This window comes from Bos indicus, chromosome 26 (genome assembly GCF_029378745.1).
Source record: "Bos indicus isolate NIAB-ARS_2022 breed Sahiwal x Tharparkar chromosome 26, NIAB-ARS_B.indTharparkar_mat_pri_1.0, whole genome shotgun sequence".
NCBI classification, from domain to species: domain Eukaryota; kingdom Metazoa; phylum Chordata; class Mammalia; order Artiodactyla; family Bovidae; genus Bos; species Bos indicus.
Window position 1 is genome coordinate 25,538,363 of NC_091785.1, and position 19,678 is coordinate 25,558,040.

A 19,678-nucleotide genomic window follows, 5' to 3' on the forward strand; every position below is an offset into this window, starting at 1 on the left:
ATAGAAACACACCTGTGGACTCCTGGATTTCTCATTCACTGCATAGATTTCAGGGGTTGATTGAGGAAGATTTTACAAGTATATAATAAGTAAATATATTCTTATTGTAGACAAAATAAAGATGTGTATAATATAAAAAGGAAAGGCTCCACTTTAACTCTGTCTCCTTAAGCCCATTCCTTTCCCCAGAATTAATCATAGTTCATTTGTGTAGGTATTCTTTAAAACATTTTATTTCTATGCAGTTATGGCACAAACCTATATTTATAAGGATATCTTTATTTGATTTTTTTTTTTTTTTTCATCCATTGGATCATGCCGTGGGTGATCGTGTGTGCTCAGTCGCTTCAATTGTGTGTGACTCTTTGCAACTGCATGGACTGTAGCCCGCCAGGCTCCTCTGTCCATGGGATTCTGCAGGCAAGAATACTGGAGTGGGTTGCCATAGCCACCTCCAGGGGATCGTCCTGACCCAGGGATCGAACCTGCGTCACCTGTGTCTCCTACATTTCAGGTGGATTCTTTACCACCATCTGGGAAGTCTCTTTTTTCGCAGTGTGGTGCTTTGTAGCATCTGTACCTTTGATTATTTAAATGTTCCTTAGTTCACGGACATTTAGCCGGCTTCTGGTTTTTCATTGCTGTGAACAATACCACAATGAACATTTTTGCCCTTGCCTCTTTGTGAAGATATATGAACATTTCTCTAGAAAACATCGCTTGAGTTAGCATTATTGGTACAAGATATGTACATTTAAAATTCTGATAGATATTTCAAATTTGTTCCTCCAGAAATCTGTACCAATTTCTCTTTAACTGGTGGGATATAAAATTAACTCTTTCCTGCTCCCTTGCCTGAACTAGATATTCTTTTTAAAAAATTATTACAAATTCTGTGGACAAGAAAATGCAGTAGAATGGTTGTTTTAAATTGCATCCCTGTTTCCAGGAGGTAAAGCTCTGTGTGCTGAGAGCTTTGCTGACCATTTTCCCCTGTGTCTAAGTGTCGTTCTTCCCTCCCCTTTCAGATGCTCACTACCTCACCTGCAGGATCCAGGAATGTGCCGAGACTACTCGGAGTGGGCCTTTTGCCCGCTCCATCGACATCAGTTCCCTGGTGGTCCAGGATGAATATATATTCATTCAGGTGAGTCCAGATGCACCATCACTGGTAGAGGGAAGATGCACGGGTGAAGTCCAACTGATCACTAGGAATATGAGGATGGCTTTCCAGAGGCTGTAAAGATGTGGAGCTGGGGTGCTGTCCTTTCTTTGCTTTGGGTACCCAGTCCCCTGGGGAAACCCCAGACTTCTGGGGTTATGGGTCATTATTGTTACAGGGAACTTTAGTGGCCCTCTGAATCCTGTGGTGAAATTGCCGTTTTATTCTATCAATGGGATGTTGAAATGACCAGGACTTGGGCTGGGGTTTGAGATTACTTGGAATCAAGTCTCATTAGAAATGAGTAATCAGAGATGAGATAAGTAATTTATCAAAGCCACATTCTATTTCTGTCCAAAGTGACTTGTCTAATGTGGGAATGAAAATCTCCAAGAAATGAAACCTCTCTAGGATTTTATTTCTGTGAAAATCTAGGTCTCACTAAATCTTCCCCTTCCTTTCCAGTGCCTACTACCCCCTCAAATGTGAAGCCCCAAGTTCTTGACTCCAAGAACTCTATGACTCTTAGAGAAAACTGGATGTAACTAACACTTTTAGGCAGGCAAGGGAAGGCTTGGTTTAGATTTTGAGTTTCACTGGAAGGAGGTGCAAAATAGATTTTAAAATGAGGGAAAAGAAAAGAAGATGCTCTACTGAGTGATGGACTCTGTGTGTGTGTGTGTGTGTGTGTGTGTGTGTGTGTATGTTATTGAGATAAATCATACTTGGATTTGAGTGCAAGTTTGATTCTCCCAGTCCCCGCCTTTCCAACTTTCTCCAGTCCATTGTTTTCCAGACTGCTTCCTTTAGGAACCTTTGCCCTTTGAAATTTCCCTGAGTTTTCTCTGCCTCACTCCTGGCCTCTCTGTCCATAGCAGGACTATCTTCTCTGTGAGACCTTCTGTGTATTTCCAAGCTGGGTACGACTCTTCCTTGAAATTGTGAAGCTCTTATTATCTGCTGTTCCTCTAGCACATAGGCTATTAGGCATTGTTACTTCAGTCTTAGTGGAGTTGTCTATTTCCAAATTGTGTTTTGAACTCTCTGAGAATAGGGACAATGTTTTATACACACATTTTACACTGAACTTTCACCCTAACAAGATGTCTTTGCAAATCAAGGATGCTCAATGACTACTTGTTTTATTGATTGATTCTACACGTAGAAGTTACTTTTTTTTTTCTTTTTTACAAATTAGCTGCATAGATTTTTGAGGTCTAATATGATACAGGAGAGGTTTCACAGGTGGCACTCATGCTAAAGAACACTCCTGGCAATGCAGGAGACATAAGAGGCACCAATTTGATCCCTGGATCAGGAAGGTCCCCTGGAGGAGGCCATGGCAACCCACTCCAGTATTCTTGCCTGAAGAATTCCACGGACAGAGAAGCCTGGTGGGCTATGGTCCATAGTGTCGCAAAGAGTCAGACACGACCGAAGTGACTTAGCACACATGCATGCATGACACAACAAAAGTAGCCAGCCATTCAAAAACAAACTTGAAAGAGGGAGTAAAAGAGAGATTTTTGTGTTTACATACTCACTGGTTTCTCAGCTTAATTAAAAGCCAGAATTTTAGGAATTTTTTTTCTAAATTTTGTCAGGTCATTGATACTATAGTTTTCTTATTCATAGACATTTATTGAATACATACAATCCACAATCCACAGCAGTAGGCACTACACTTGGTGTTCCCTAGCTTTCTGCTTTGACCTTCTTCACCACCACCAGCTCCACCAGCACCCACCCCTTCCACCCCGCCCGCCTTCTCCATGTTCTGATAACTCTTAAGTGAATGTGCTATGACCTCTATCATGTACAGCAGACCTACATATCTAACAGCCGTCTCAGTGTAGCTATTACATAGGTAAAATATAATTGCCATGTCCCCTTTGAATTTCAGCTACCCTCAGGATAGGGTAGTTGGTGGTTGAGTTGAGTTACTCTGCCAGATCATTCAAGGCAGAAACCTGGATGTCATCAGTTAAAATCAAATGAGCCCACAGCCTCTGCTGATGTCACTGTTAGTCATTTCTCAGGTGTTTCCTTTCATTCTAGTCCCATTGTTATGGTCCCCAGTTTAAGGCTTTATTATTGTTTCCTCAGTGTTTACTTTTTTAAGGTAAAAGCACAGGGGTGATTTATGAATTTACCAATCTTTTTGCCCTTTCCTTAATGCTAATACTGCATAAAATGATGAACATGGCAGAATTGTTTCTGGGAAATATGACTTAGAACTTAAAATGTTCAGTTTTTTGGGTTTCATTTCCTTGTATTGCATAAAGTTTTCTGTAACTGCAGGCCAATATTTGTTTTCTAAATGTTCTGAAATACTCTTTTTTAAAAAAATATTATTGTTCTGGAAACCAATAGAATTTTTTTCTCTTTGATCAGTATTAAAATTTCTTTTGAAAGAGATATGAGTTCCATTATTCAATAAAATTTATTGATTCTGTACTACATTGCAAACCCCCTGTTTTAAGTGCTGGGGTAAGATATTAAACACAATAGAGTTCCTGTTTTACATGCTAATGGGAGACAGGAAAAATATGTAGATGATGTGTGTGTGTGTATATATATATATATATATATGTATGTATATATACACACACACACACACACACTAATATGAAAGGCCATGAAGGGTAGTGGCTAATGACCTGTAGTTTAGAGCCTGACAGCCAGCATTTATTCTGCTGCTGCTGCTAAGTCATTTCAGTCGTGTCCGACTCTGTGCGACCCCATAGACAGCAGCCCCTTGCCAAACAGCTAAATGATCTTTACCTCATCTATAAAAAGAGGAAAATTGTATTATCTACTTCATGGGTTGCTAAGAGGATGACATTTGTCAATCAAATCTATAAACCACCAAAACAATGTTATACAAATGTTGCTTTCTCTTTATCTATCTTCTATACCATCTATTAATTTAGTTATAGAATATATCAGATAATGGCAGTGCTATGGGTCAAAATAAATGAGGGGCCATGAATTTTGGGGGTCTGTAGATACTTCTATTTAGGATGACCTGGGGAGACCTCTTTGGTTGGTGATCAGGGAGAGAATGGCCAGAGTCTGCAGTCAGAGGGGGAGGAGGAGCCAGGTCTCTTGTGCTCTGTGTTTTCTTGAGCCCCTGATGCAGATGTGGGGTAGGCAGGTAGAAATTTGAGGCTGAGTTTAGAAGCAGGAATGGTGGAAAGGTAGGGGCTGGGGATATAAATTGGGAGGGTGTCAGTGCATTGATACTTTTGAACCACAACATTGAAGTCACCAAAGGAGTAAGTGTTGATAGAGAAGAGAAGAGATCTAAAGACTGGGCCACTGGGTACTCCAATATATAGAGCTCAGGGAGATAAGGAAAGTGGCAAATGAGACTTGGAAAGTTTAGAGATGACATCAGAAAGGCATAGGCTGGTAGATTCCACAGAGTCTTGAAGGGTTTTTAAGGGTTTATTATTATTACTGAATAAAAAGAAAGAAATGGGAAACAGTAAAATAACAATGCTCCAGATGTCACGCGAGTATATGTTCCTCGGTTCTTTGTCTCGTCACAACAAAGATTTGGAGCAACGGACATTAAAGCCCTTGGCGCGTCACAGCTCTCGGGTCTTGGACAAACCGTGCTACAGCTCTTAGGCAAATCAGTGTTACATCTCCATTTCATTTAGAAGATAGCAGGAGACAGAGAGAGAGAAAGAAAAGAGCACATGCACACGGGAGAGAGAGTCCGTGAGAAAGCGCTTTGGCTCCTCCTCTTATATGTTTTTCCTCCACCTGGGCCTGCCCTATGCAAATTGGGCTTAGCCAGAACTGCTGTTTGTTCTGCCTGAAGTCTTCACTCTGGTCCTCGGACCTTTCTTTGACCTTCCTTGTCTTCTAGCCACCGCCATTTTGGACTCCTTTTCCCTATTCTACTTCCCTAATACAAATAATACAAAAGACCAGTGCTCTTGAGCAAAACATTGAATTTCATTAATAATGAAGTAAACACAGATTAAATGCTGTTATTTCCAACTATCAATCAGGTAAGATGAAATAAAATCAATGAGTTGCAGGTAAACAATAATACATACTGCACGTACAGATGTAAGTAGGTTGCCCATCAATACTTAATCAGAGTCCTTTCCTCCTCATAGGTGGGTTTGAGGGTTGATTTTGACCAATGTGAGAGATATATCTTAGTTCTGACAGTGTATGCTTAGTTTTTAGTTATAATTGTTTATTTTTAAAAAATTATATAATCTGTTTTCTTTGCTTCCCTGCATATGTATTTCTTTGAGGATTTTGAATATTTGTTCTAAGATTTATGAATATGATGTTATAGAGTATAGCATATCTTCTATTTTGTATAATCTATTGATTTCCTCCTGTGAGCAGTTTAAAAGTTAGTGCATTGCCATGCCTTTCTTCCGCTTTCTCTTTAATTCCTCTACCACCCAGTTTTGATTGGTTATATTATCTTTTAGTGTTTGCTTTCCTATCTTGAAATGCAATTTTCTATTAGTTTAAATATTTTATTAAGCACTGTTGAAAACAGGTAGAAAAAATAGTATGTGTGTTTATGATCGCCTTCTATCTCCCTTCTATACAACCTCAGTTTGCTAATTAAATCATTTGGAACATTTATATTCTGCTCAACCCAGAATTCCTGCATTTATTTTTATTTTAATTTTATAGGTAAATGAATTCAGTGCTCACCATCAGTCCTTTTACTAGAGTTTCCCATTTATCTCTTGGTTGTCTGAAATTTGTCATTTAGTAAAGTCTTCAATAAAGATGAATTCTTGAATGCCAAACATATGATTGTTTATCCCCTTTATGCTTTAATATTATCTTTTAAGTATAAAACTTATGTGTTATTTACTTTCCATGAGAACTTTGTTTTGTTAACTTATGGAATGTTACTGTCTGGGGCTAGTCTCACATTTTTGCTTTCTATGCATCTTTATGTATTTTTCACCCTTGATATGTAAAGATCATATCACTTTTCACTTTCATGCCTTGGAGAAGGAAACGGCAACCCACTCCAGTATTCTTGCCTGGAGAATCCCAGGGACAGAGGAGCCTAGTGGGCTGCTGTCTATGGGGTCACACAGAGTCGGACATGACTGAAGCGACTTAGCATATATATATTTGCATACTATTTTATTTTATTGGTGTATGTTTTATGGTTGGTAATACTATGCTGATTCTTTCTGCTGGAATATGTCTCATTTAATTGGCTCAATTTCTCCTTCCTTTTTAATTACTCAAAAGTTTCTGTGTTTTGGCTCTCTTTCTTCTAGACACCTAGAATGTGTACAATGGACAAGAAAAGCAAAGGGGAGACATAGATTTTTTTTCTTCCAGTGTGAGAAAAATGAGATTTATAGAAACAGTTTTATTCATACTATCCTTGAATGAGTATTTAGCCATGTCCAGGCTTCCCTGGTGGCTCAGATGGTAAAGAATCTGCCCGCAATGCAGGAAACCTGGGTTTGATCCCTGGTTTGGGAAAATCCACTGGAGGAAACTCCCCCATTCCAGTATTCTTGCCTGAAGAATTCCATGGAAGAAGAGCCAGGAGGGCTACGGTCCATGGGGTCGAAGAGTCAGACACAACTGAGTGACTAGCACACACAGGCTTCTCTCTCCCTGTTTTGCTGTTGTTGTTTTTAAGTTTTTTTCATGTGCTTTGCCAGCTTATATTTTATCTATTTTTGTTGTCTCAACATATCTCCCCTGAGCTCTTGTATTTAGGCTTTGACCTCTTTTCTTATAATGGTGATCTCATCATGTGAGTTATTTTGAATCATTAAAATTAACCAGTGTGATCACACATTTTTTTTCTATATCTGCTCTGTTTTTCTTTTTCCTCTCTTCTTTAATTTTGTTGTTTTATAACCTGTGTTTTCTTCCATCTCTATGTTTTTTATTGTTATCTATTTTTTAAATGATATGAGCTCTTGCAGTTGAACTATTTGAAGAGGTTCATCTTGGGGATCAGGGCTCTGATCAAGGTTCTTTTTCAGCTTAATAAGAGTCCCCTTTGGTTCTCAGTGAGTTTGTATAAAACTAAATTATTCCCCATGGACTATACAGTCCATAGAATACTCCAGGCAGAATACTGGAGTGGGTAGCCGTTCCTTTCTCCAGGGGATCTTCCCAACCCAGGGATCAAACCCAGATCTACCCACACTGCAAGTGGATTCTTTACCAACTGAGCCATCAAGGAAGCCCATAAAACTAAATAGTGTTAGTCTTTTAGTGGGTTTTTCTTATAAGGTAAAACCACCTGAGTGTTTCTCTATCCAGCCATACCTCTCCAGCTTCTCCTTGTCACCAACCAGTTCCAGGAACGTTTCCACTGCCAGTTCCTGGGCTACAATTCCTTTGTTCCAAGTAATAGGTTGTTAGTTTTGCTCCTTTGAAAATATCTTTAGAGAACTCTCTCTCTAGCTTGATCTAAGACTGTAGCTGCAGGCATTTTTGCTCTGGTGCCTGCCTGCACCCTGTTTGTCCTTCACAGCCTTTGGCTTCATTTCCACGTATAGTGTTTCAGGGTTATATTTTCCTTAAGTATAGAATTTGTGTTTTTCTTTTTGCATGTTTTCCTTGTTGCTCCAGGATGATTTATGAAAGAATAGGGGGAAGCATCTTTATTACTTGGCTATTAAAAACCATTTATAAACCCTTTTATATTTTCTGAAAGGTTGCAGTAAATGATTTTCTTACTCCCAGATCAGCACACCTCCAATCAGTTCACAACACTACTTCCAAAGTAATTTATTTAAAATAAAAATCAATGTCCTTGCCTTCAGTGGCTTCTCATCACCTATAGGTTAAAATCCAATTTCCTTAACATTGCCTGTAAGGTCTTCTATGATCTGGATCCTGCCTACTGCATCAGGAATGAATCAGGTGTGAATTCCTTTCCCACCACTGTCCCCCATGTACTTTCTTTTTCATATTTTACACTTCAGTAAAAATAAACTATTTTAGTCTCTATTCATGCACCATGTCATTTTTGCACTATGTCATTTCTTGCCTAATATGCTTTTCTTGTTTTGTTTTCCCCAGCTTGGAATGTTCCTTTATCAGACAAACTCAATCTTTAAGATTCAACTTGGGCAATGCCTCCTATAGGTATCTTCCCTGACACCCTCAGTCAGATCCTATGCTGATTACTTATCTATGTGCGTTAAGCCTCCTGCAACAAGTTCTGTAAACTTTAAGAGGAATGAGACTATGTCTTATTCATCATTGTTTTTTCTGCACTTGGCATAATGACTGGTGCTTAATAAATGTTTGTTAAACTGAACTGAACTGAGAAGATAAGACACCATCCTCATTCCCAGGGAGTGTAGTTAGTTATCTTTTTAAAAAGCAAGGAAGTCTTGTTTCTCCGACTAACAACAGAAGACAACTTAGGGTAATTGGCAATTGCTCACTGCATAAGAAATGACCATTTGTAGAATGTCTCTGTATCTTTATAGAACTGCTGTCCAGGAATTATCCATTATGTTATTCAGTGTCTTTTTTATATTCATTCATTTAAATGTATGAAAATACATTCAGCCCAGTGGGGAAAACAGACAATGAAACAAATATAATCGAGTGTGATAAGAGATGTATTTGTGGGAAGCACATGTTGCTCTCAGAGTGAGGAAGAGCTCTTCACCCTGCCCTGGGTCAGTGCAAGCTTCCTGGCAGCTGGGCTGTAAGTATCAGTTAGACAGGTGAAGGACAAAGGGCATTGCAGGCAGGGGAGGCAGGGGTAAAATGAAGGAAGTGAGAGACCACAGTGTATCAGGACCTCTGTCTAAGGACAGTTGTAATTGTGGGAGGAAATGAAGTGGCTGGAAAATAAATTAGAAAACTGTCCTGGAGAGGCAAACCTTTTCTGTTTCCTCTCATTAGACACTGGTAGTTTTGTTTTTCCCTCTTCACAGCTGCTAAAAACTTCAAAACTAATTGTTGTGTCTGTTTGAGCAGCTTCCAATTAAGCTCTATGATATTGTTTTCCTTACCACTGGTCATTTTTGATGGCTTGGCACCTCTCTTCTATTTATTCAGTTTTTTTTTTTTTTTTTTTAACATTTTTGCTTGATAGTTGGATAGGAAGGGCTTTGTGGAAAAGGTAAGATGTGCACTTTAGTGAATGAATATCAACCTCTGAGGCAAGGAAAGAGCAAAGATTTCTCATTCTGTTTGTTGAGATAAAGCTGCTACAGAAGACCTTTTTGTCAGAGCAGCAAACCCTCAGAGACCACCAGCAGCCTCCAAAGTTTGAACGCACAGATTTGTATCTGATCAAACTATCATGGGTTTGGGATAGGTTGTATTCTTCCCACAGTGGCTAGAAGTCTGCCAAAGAACAGTCTTGGGAGAAACAGCTGTAGCTCACCCAGGCTTGGGTCCAGCCCAGCGCTCATGGGTGCCATCCCCGTGGAGTCTTCCTAAGGCAGAGCTGGACACTGAGGATTATGCTGCCACTGACGGGGTCTGTCCTCCTTCCATATTTGACTTCTGAAGGGGAGATTTGTAAAGGCAGATTATTTACTTTTATGCCAATGACCTGAGGAGCTAAATAACAGCAGTATGGGTGTTAAGTGGCTTTGGTTTTTCACAATTCTAAGGGACTTACCACTCAAATTTGCTAGCTTTTTAAAGTATTGATATCTTACATTTTGTTTTGTGCCACCAGAGGTAGAACTCCAAAGGGGGAAAGCAAACAAAGCCTTGATGAAAAGGAGACAAGTCTACCCCTTCAGTCTTTCATACCTTTATGTGCCCAGGTGTTTCTTGGTAGTTTGTACATTGGCTCTTAGAAAACTTCTCTTGATGCAAACAAAAATGGAAGAGGTTGTCTGGGAGGGTGGGATTCCAGGACTCCTAGTCCCTCCTTAAAAGTGTATCTCTGCTTTTGTTTGCTCTGTGTATCATGGTTCTTAGTACATTTATTTGGCAAGAGGAATCTGCCACTTAGAAATGTTTGAAATCCACTGATGTTTTTGTAGCTGCTGACTGTGTAGATCCAGGTCAGGTGTTTTTTGTGTGAGGACAACTGAAGCACTAGGAATTCAGGTAATATCCAGGTCTGCATCTGTCTCTTCATATTCATAAATGAGGTGCGTGTTTTTGAGGCATAATTATTTACCCACAAGTGAATCATTATATACATTATATACAAATGTACAGACATTTGAGAGAGCGGGTTGAATAACCCAAAACCTAGCTTACCTCTTCATAATGTACTTCTCATAATATTAATTTTGCATAAAATATTCACCCTCTCTCATATGCCCCTCTACAGGCAAACTTTCCATGCCTTTTTGTAGACACATTATTAGCATTGATCCTGTATTTTGTATGGAGAAGGGTCCATGTACTTACTCACTCATCTCCTACAGTTTCGAGAGACCCCAAACATTCTGCCTCATCTTTTACTGTTTCATCGACAAAGAGGTAAAGGTAGCCATCTTGATGGTTTTGCTTAGGGAACCTGCTGTGTGATCTCCTGCTGTTGGGGAAGCTGAGCTGGAGATGCACAGGAAGCTGTGAAACGTGTTCATCGGTCAGCACCTTTTCTGTGCAGGGGGCCCAGGGCCTAGGGTTTTGTACTGAAATCAAAAGGAGTTAATCCTTCCCAGAAGAGCCCTTGTTTTAATGGGAAAGTGTCGGCCTGAAATGCCTTAGTTCCGCATGGATAAAAGAGAAATCAGTTTTCCTCTGTCGGGGCGGGATAGAGAGAGATAAGTTGGTTTCTGTGTTCTGAGCCAAGATGCTTGGAAATCCTGTCTTTTCTCCTTATGGAATAGATTTTCTGGAGTTTATCTTCGAGAACAGGTAGCTCAGCAGTGGTTAGCAGTAAAATCCCTTCATTGATATGATTCATACCCTGGCTCTTAGGGAGTGTGTTAAAGAAACAGGAGCCACACCCTAATAAGTCATCCCAAGAGATTTGTATGTTTCTTAACTAAGCTATATGAAGCCTGGTCCTTTCCTCTCCTGGCACAGGAGGTAGCCCTGAATGTAATATGAATTCAGCCACTCATTGAATGCTTTAATTTTACATGCAACTGAATTTAAAAAAAGAATGTATGATATTGACCTATCTTCAAATGTCTAAAGTATAAGATAAAAAAATCCATAATTAAGATACAAATAAAGTACTCTATAGGGGTGGACAAAGCCAAAAATTCAAAGGAAGGAAGGCCATCCCAGCCTGCCAGGTCCTTCTCCATATCCACAAGGAAACCAGTAATTTAGTGTAGATCTTTCTGCTACTTAATGCCACTTTCATCTGCTGGTGACATTGTGTAGAGAAGACCCCTCCATAGCAAGAAAATCTGAGAGTGGAGCAATGCCATACATACGGGTGGTTCTCATATAATCCCAATAGTACAATGAAGCCAGCAGGTAGTTTGGATATAAGTTGCTGTTAGTTTTTAAGAGTTCTGTGTATAAATATAGAAAAATAGCACCATTGTATTATTCTCGTGTATTATTTGAGATAATCCAGAAGTATTAGCAATTAACAAGTACAAGTAGCCAAATCACAGATGTTTGTTGAGCCACTAGAAATAAAAATAACGGAGCATGTAAGAGACAGAAGTTGTTGTCCCTCCTCTCAAGTACTTAATGATTTGAAAGCTGGTGGTCTGATGTGGGGAAGTGAATCCTGAACTCAAAGACCTAGGTTGTAATCAGGAATCTGCCACTTACTAGTCAGAGAACGAACATTGGGCAAATCACTTGGATGATCATAGCTTTAATTTCCTGATCTTTGTAGAATGGAATCATGCTAGTTGTTCTGCCTAAATTGGGAGGTTGTTGTGAGGATCAAGCAAGATAATAATGGCTTTGAAATCCTTTGAAAACAAGCCCTGTAAAATGCAAGGTTCAAGAGACTAATCTACATACAAAAATCAGCGTCACTATATTTTGTGTATGCACCTCCTCAATGAAGCGTTTTTATAAGCCTAGCATATAAAGATTACTAACCTTTTCCTCAAATTCATCCTTTAATTATTCATGGTTTCAACTCATATATGGACATGTGTGCATGATAAACTCATCCCACATACCTTCCATACCCTTATCAAAGAAACCAACTTTTGTGTATAGATAACTGTAGATATTCTGGGACTTAATTGTCTTTCAAGATTCTTGAGTACCTTATTGTAGCATCTTGGTCCCCAGATTGCTTGGGTTTTGATACTTTGTTTAAGACCCTGCTTTATACACCCACATGAGTGGTAGAAAAGCCTCTATGATGTGGCTACTATATCCCTAATAAATTTTTATCTTTCTGAAAGAAAAAAAAAAGCCCTGAGGCAGAAATTAATAGAGTGTAATCATTCAAAGAGAAACTATTTGGCAATACTTTAAATGATGTTAATTTTGTCTTAATGGGAGAGATTTTGAATGTTAGATAAATAGCAATTTCTTCATTAGGGATACATTTACAACACAGGAGTTTAAAGAAAAAGGAAAGAGTTTCAGAGATGATCTTCAAAAGAAATCCAATAAAGACATGGTTCAGTTGCTCAGTCATGTCCAACCCTTTGGACTGCAGCATGCCAGTCCTCCCTGTCCATCGCCAACTCCCAGAGCTTATTCGAACTCATGTCCATTGAGTTGGTGATGCCATCCAACCATCTCATCCTCTGTTGTCCCCTTCTCCCGCCTTCAATCTTTGCTAGCATCAGGGTCTTTTCCAATGAGTCAGTTCTTTACATCAAGTGGCCAAAGTATTGGAGCTTCAGCTTCAGCATCAGTCCTCCCAATGAACTGATTTGATATCCTTGCAGTCCAAGGGACTCTCAAGAATTTTCTTCAACACCACAGTTCAAAAGCATCAATTCTTTGGTGCTCAGCTTTCTTTATAGTCCAACTCTCACATCCATATATGCCTGTTGGAAAAGTCATAGCTTTAACTAGATGGAACTTTGTCAACAAAGCAATGCCTCTGCTTTTAAATATGCTGTCTGGGTTGGTCATAGCTTTTCTTCCAAGGAGTAAGCATCTTTTAATTTCATGGCTGCAGTCACCATCTACAGTGATTTTGGAGCATAAGAAAGTAAAGTCTGTCACTATTTCCATTGTTTCCTCTCTATTTGCCACAAAGTGATGGGACTGGATGTCATGATCTTAGTTTTTTGAATGTTGAGTTTTAAGCCAGCTTTTTCATTCTCCTCTTTCATTATCATTAACAGACTTTTTAGTTCCTCTGTGCTTTCTGCCATAACAGTGGTGTCATCTGCATATCTGAGGTTATTAATATTTATCCCAGCAATCTTGAATCCAGCTTGTACTTCATCCAGCCCAGCATTTTGCATGATGTACTCTGTATGTAAGTTAAATGAGTAAGGTGACATTATACAGCCTTGACATACTCCTTTCCCAATTTGGAGCCAGTCCATTGTTCCATGTCCAGTTCTAACTGTTGCTTCTTGACTTGCATACAGATTTCTCAGGAGGCAGGTAAGATGGTCTGGTATTCCCATCTCTTCAAGAATTTTCCACAGTTTGTTGTGATCCTCACAGTCAAAAGCTTTAGAGTATTCAATTAAAGGCTTTAGCATATTCAATGAAGTCAAAGGCTTTAGCGTATTCAATGAAGCCAAAATAGATGTTTTTCTGGAACTCTTTTGCTTTTTCTATGACCCAGTGGATGTTGGCAATTTGATCTCTGGTTCCTATGCCTTTCCTAAATCCAACTTGAACATCTGGAAATTCTTGGTTCACGTACTTTTGAAGCCTGGCTTGGAGAATTTTGAGCATTATTTTACTAGCATGTAAATGAATGCAATTGTGCAATAGTTTGGACATTCATTGGCATTGCCTTTCTTTGGGATTGGAATGAAAACTGACCTTTTCCAGTCCTGTGACCACTGCTGAGTTTTCCAAATTTGCTGGCATATTGAGTGCAGCACTTTCACAGCATCATCTTTTTGGATTTGAAATAGCTCAACTGGAATTCCATCACCTCCACTAGCTTTGTTTGTAGTGATGCTTCTAAGGCCTACTTGACTTCACATTGCAGGATGTCTGGCTCTAAGTGAGTGATCACACCATCGTGATTATCTGGGTCATGAAGATCTTCTTTGAATAGTTCTGTGTATTCTTGCCACTTCTACTTAATATCTTCTGCTTCTGTTAGGTCCATACCATTTCTGTCATTTATTGTACCCATCTTTGCATGAAATGTTCCCTTGGTATCTCTAATTTTCTTGAAGAGATCTCTAGTCTTTCCCACTGTATTGTTTTCCTCTATTTCTTTTCATTGATCACTTAGGAAGCCTTCTTATCTCTCCTTGCTGTTCTTTGGAACTCTGCATTCAGATGGATATATCTTTTCTCCTTTGCCTTTTGCTTCTCTTCTTTTCTCAGCTATTTGCAAGGCCTCCTCAGACAACCATGTTGCCTTTTTGCATTTCTTCTTTTGGGGGATGATTTCAATCATATCTCCTGTACAATGTCACAAACCTCTGTCCATAGTTCTTCAGGCACTCTATCAGATCTAATCCCTAGAGTCTATTTGTCACTTCCATTGTGTAATCCTAAGGGATTTGATTTAGGTCATACCTGAATGATCTAGTGGTTTTCCCTACTTTCTTCAATTTAAGTCTGAGTTTTGCAATAAGAAATTGGTGATCTGAGTCACAGTCAGCTCCCAGTCTTGTTTTTGCTGACTGTATAGAGCCTCTCCATCTTCTACTGCAAAGAATATCACCTTGTCTCAACTGCTCTTTGGACCTCTTGTTTTTTGTCCTAGGGCTGATTTGTTCCTAAGTAGGAGACTAATGAGAGACCCCTTAGTCATTCTGATGCCGGTGCCTACCTTGAATTGTAAGGGTGTCAAGGTCCTCTGTAATGATTTGACCAAGCAGAGTCATGGGCCAGTGGATAAGAACTCCTCTCTTCCTGCATCAGAAGGGCAATTCTGAGCTTCATCCTGAGTCTTTGTAGAGTGCACAGTAGAGCAGCCCCAGTGGCTTATAATAATGACCTTGGCATGGCTTTCTCTCCCTCCTTGTCTCCTGCTTTCTAGTTCTACCCCTCCCGTTCCCTAGGAAACTTTCTGAAAAACAAATAAAACCTAAACAATCTCCACAAAAGCCTTTGTATCAGGCTCTAATTTTGGGGGGAACCCAACTCAGGACCACTTGGAAAGACTCTCTTTGAATCCCTACTATGCATCTAGGTCACAAAGAGTCGGACATGACTGAGCATCTGAACTGAACTATCCATCTAGGATTGCAGATCAGGTGGATGATACAAGACAAATAGAAAGAATCACCCTCATTCCTGTATAAAATGTCTCAATCCAAACACCCATTCTCATCTCTTCTAACTGTTCAGGGACCTGGATTTATTGCTGATTTGTCTGTTCCCTCTAACTGTAGCTTATTCATTCCTCTTTCTGATTTTCCATCAGCATTTAAATATTTTAAAGTATCTACCATCCTTAAATTAAAACAAAACAGAACAAGGCTTTTTTGAACTCTATACTCCTTTCTATAAATGACCCATCTTTCATTCACAACCAGATTACTTGAGCTCCGTCTACATTCATTATGCCTTTTTCTCATTTTCTTTTTTTTAAAACCCACTTGAGTCTGACTTCTGCATCTGCCACTTCATTGAAATTACCTTTGCCAAGTTCATCAAAGGTAGTTTAGAATGGAATCCGGACAACACCCCTCAATAATGACATTGGTGGATTCATCTGCAGCTTTTTAATCTGACGACTCCTTCCTCCTCGAAGCAGCCTCTCTCATTTGCCTTTTTGATAATGTGCAGCCCATCTCTTCCCCGTACCCCTTCAGTCTCTTCTCCCTTTCCTACACAGGTGCCTCTTCCTTTGCCCACCTTTTAAGTGTGGTCTTTTCTCAGGGCCCGCACTAGGTTCCTTCTCTCTGCTCACTTCTTCCCTGTGATCATTCCCTCCCATCTATTCCTATAGCAGAGCATCAATTACCAACCAGATGTTGATGATTCCCCAGTGTCTCCTGCTGAGACAGAGTGGCTCTGGGGAGGGTTTCTTTATTTTCAGGATGCCCATCAATCTTTTTGGCATGGCGATCTCTTCACTCTATTCAAAGCTTTGCTGTGCCTGTCTCTAATAAGTGAATCCAGTTTGCTTCTTCCCAGGAGATCTGCTGAGGCTTCTTGGAAGTTATTAAATACAGTGCTGGTTGCTTGCTAGGCCAAAATAGCAAAGAGTGTTTTTCCTTAATCTCAGAGAATTGTTTTGTGATTAGCTATGTATTAAAACCTAAGTATTTGCCTTTTTAGTAGTACATGGATGGGATATGTCTGGTTTAGGGGCGTCAATTTTTTTTTTTCATTGTATGTGTTACCTCTGAGTAATTGGTGATAGCTGCATAGAAAACCGTGTTACCGTGATTCTGTAGGAAAGACTGATTTTGTTAATTAACAGTATCTCCGTGGGCATGAGAGGGAGGGTGGTGACGTGTCTGCTGGGCAGTGCATCTTACAGGGAGAGTGGCAGTCGGTGTCTTACTATCCAGGAGCCTCACGTGGCTGCATGCAACCTGTGTGTTCTGGTCTGGAAGGTTGGTATACTGTCCAGGGCCACAAGCACTTCTAAATTCAGCTCAAAGGAATGAGATCAGCTCCACAACTTTCAAATCTCTTCTGCTATTTGGAAATTTGCAAGTTCCTATTTCCAAAGCAGTGGTTCTTCAGAATGATTTCCCACCGAGCCACCGCACCATTTTTTACCCACCAATCAGAAAATTAGAAGAACTGTTCTCTTTGTTGGAAAAGGATCTCATGCTTATTTAGTGCCAAGTTCCTACCTGGTATGTGTGCATTTTATTTTACTTTATTCTACTTTATCTTCATAAGATCTCAGTATGGTACCTAGCATCATCTTTATTTTGCAAAGGAGGAAACTGAATTTCAGGAAATTTTAGAGTCTAACTCTCTGTTGTATAGCTTAATAAATGGTAGAGCGAGGAGGATCTGACCTCAGGGCTGCCTGGGTTCATAAAGGGTGGCAAAACCAAACCAGGATCCTCTCATTCGTGTCTCCAATCTGAAGATCTTCACATTAGCACTGAGTATGCTGGTATTCTCAGTAACTTTTCTGGATGACTGTAAAGGTGAAATAGACAGATGCTGCCCTTGTCTTGGTAGATAGCAGTGGCAGGAAAACCTCATTCCACTCCTAGTTCAGTGGCCTGTTTGTCAGGATCTGTTTCAATTTTGCTTCAGATCAGAAAATTTCTGCATCATTAACCAAAGAAAGGTTTAATGGAATTCAGTACAAGGTAATCATGCCTGCATCTCTGAGAGTTGTCCCTCAGATACACTTAGAGGATTATTCAAATGCTCATCACTGGGGTGCCAAGGGGGTGAGTGACAACATGGTTAATCATCATTGCCACCCCAGCTCCACTCTTCTCCAGCCTTCCCCACTTGCCTTGCGCCTTTCCGATGCTTGATCCAATCTCCATGATACATTTCAGGAAACTGTGTCTCTCGTATTCCATTCCAGGGTGCAGAAGAACTGTGGAATCATGACCCGATCAGGTCTCCCTGTTATCCTGCCCTTTCAAGTTGCTGCAGGTCTCTGCCACACACTCTGCTAAGCCCAGCTCCCAGGAGGATCCCTTTTCTGGGGCCTTCTATTAAAGATAATTGCACTGTTGTAAAAACAACAGTGTTGATAATGAAGGCAGTTGGACTGTTGACTGAGAAGCAGACTGTTAAGTCCAGTTCTCTCCCCATTACCATTCTAACTAGAATATATATTTCAGAGGTTCCGTGTTTAAAAATTTTAATCGCTCTTTGTTTTAACTCCTTTGCTAGCTAATGGGGTAAACAGACATTTTGGATTTCTGCAAGTAGCTTTTAAGACTCAGATTCTGAAAATCCTCAGGGTCAGCCAGAATAAGATCTTCTTGAAGTTTTGTAGTAGTGGAGCCAGTGGGTAAGCAATCAGCTTGATTGGATTGAATGCTTACTATGTACCCAAGGCTATATGAGACTGTAGTGTTGTTTGGTAGATCCATTCATTCATTTTCATTCAACAGTCATTCACTGAGCACTTAAGATGCTCCTATGACTGTGCTCAATGAAAGGGGTATAATGGTGGACAAGACTGACAAAGTGGCTGTCTTCAGTTTTGTTAGTTTAGATGAAGTGGTAGGACTGGATGGCCTGACAGTCTCCATGAATGATGCTCAAAGCAGCTAAGGTATGTAAGGCTCCTTCCCAGAGAGAGAAAGACCCATGAGGCGTGATATGATCAGGGGCATTTCCTAGAGAATGCAAGGCTCAAGCCAGTTCCCAAAGAAGGAAATTGATTTGAGGAGTCCATCTTCAGGACCAGCCAGTGCTCCAAAGAAAAGAAACGTTTCATGGCAGGAGACAGTGTCCATGGTATGGAGTAGGCGGCTGGGGAAGGGGTGGCAAGTACTCCTGCCTTTAAGTCTGGTCTCACCATAACTCACTCTGTGATCTTGGGCCATTATTTTTCCTCCCTGGAACTCAGTTGCCTTATCACAAAATGGTAAGATGGCATCCAAGTAGAGCTTTCAGACTTTTTGTTGTTGCTGTTCTTAACAGTGGGAACCACTTTTCAGACAACAGTGTTCAAGGAATTCCAATGTGTGAAACAGATGCAGGAGGAATGGATCCTGTTCTAAGCGAGTGAAGAGTTATATCAGCTCTCTCATCCACCCAGCCTCCTCTTCACCTTTTTACAGACACTCTTAAAGTATCTTTGTAGAATTCTAGAATGCCATAGAATGCAGTTTGGAAGGCAGTGGACTGTATGATATGACTCCTGAAATTCCCTTCTCTTGGTAAAATTCCACAAGACTGCTCACTCTACCAGGCGGTCCATTGATTCAGACACAGAGAAGGGACTACTATTTGGAGGTATTTCCCAACTCATTTCTCCAGTGTCAGAAAAAAAAAAAATTAAATTGGGATGCAGCTAATTCCTCAACAGAGTTGCTGAATCATCCTTCTCTCTTTCCTTTCACATCCATTCACTGAGGGCTCAGTATGGAGATAGTGCAGCAGATCAAAAATTAAACAGCAGAAAAACCCAAAAGTTCCTGCCATGGGAGGGTTTGTATTTAGTGGGAGAGAGGGAGATAATACATAAGCAAAACAATAAAGAAGAAAAATAATTGCAAATGTGAGAAATCTGGGCAGAAATAGGCATAACTGTAAGAGCCAATAATAGCAAGGAGCGGACTTCATTCTTTTTTTAATTCTATCAGTCCCTCAACACATTTTTCTGCAGTTACTACTACTCACAAATCACGGCGCCCCACTGTAGAGATGTTATAGTGGACACAAGACCGACCCTAGTCTTATGGGAGCTTACGATTTAGATGGATTCTCATCTCTGATAGTCATTAGGAGGCAAAAATAAAATAATGTAAAAGTATAAATTAAGAAAAATTGTGTATGTGTGTGCTTGTGTGTGTGTATAAAACATTCCCTGGTTTTGCTTTTGAGGCTGGGACATGTCAAGTGTTTTCA

At 40.0% G+C, this 19,678-nt stretch overlaps 1 protein-coding gene across 3 annotated transcripts in view; it reads left to right on the forward strand.

Moving 5' to 3' along the window:
* The window catches only part of SORCS3 (sortilin related VPS10 domain containing receptor 3), a 632,833-nt gene that overhangs the window by 471,978 nt on the left and 141,177 nt on the right, over positions 1-19,678 (forward strand). For all 3 annotated transcript variants that reach the window (XM_070780798.1, XM_070780799.1, XM_019953194.2), the window contains one exon: positions 1,029-1,147. In XM_070780798.1, coding sequence (XP_070636899.1) covers positions 1,029-1,147 — 119 coding nt within the window. The remainder of the gene's footprint in view (positions 1-1,028; positions 1,148-19,678) is intronic.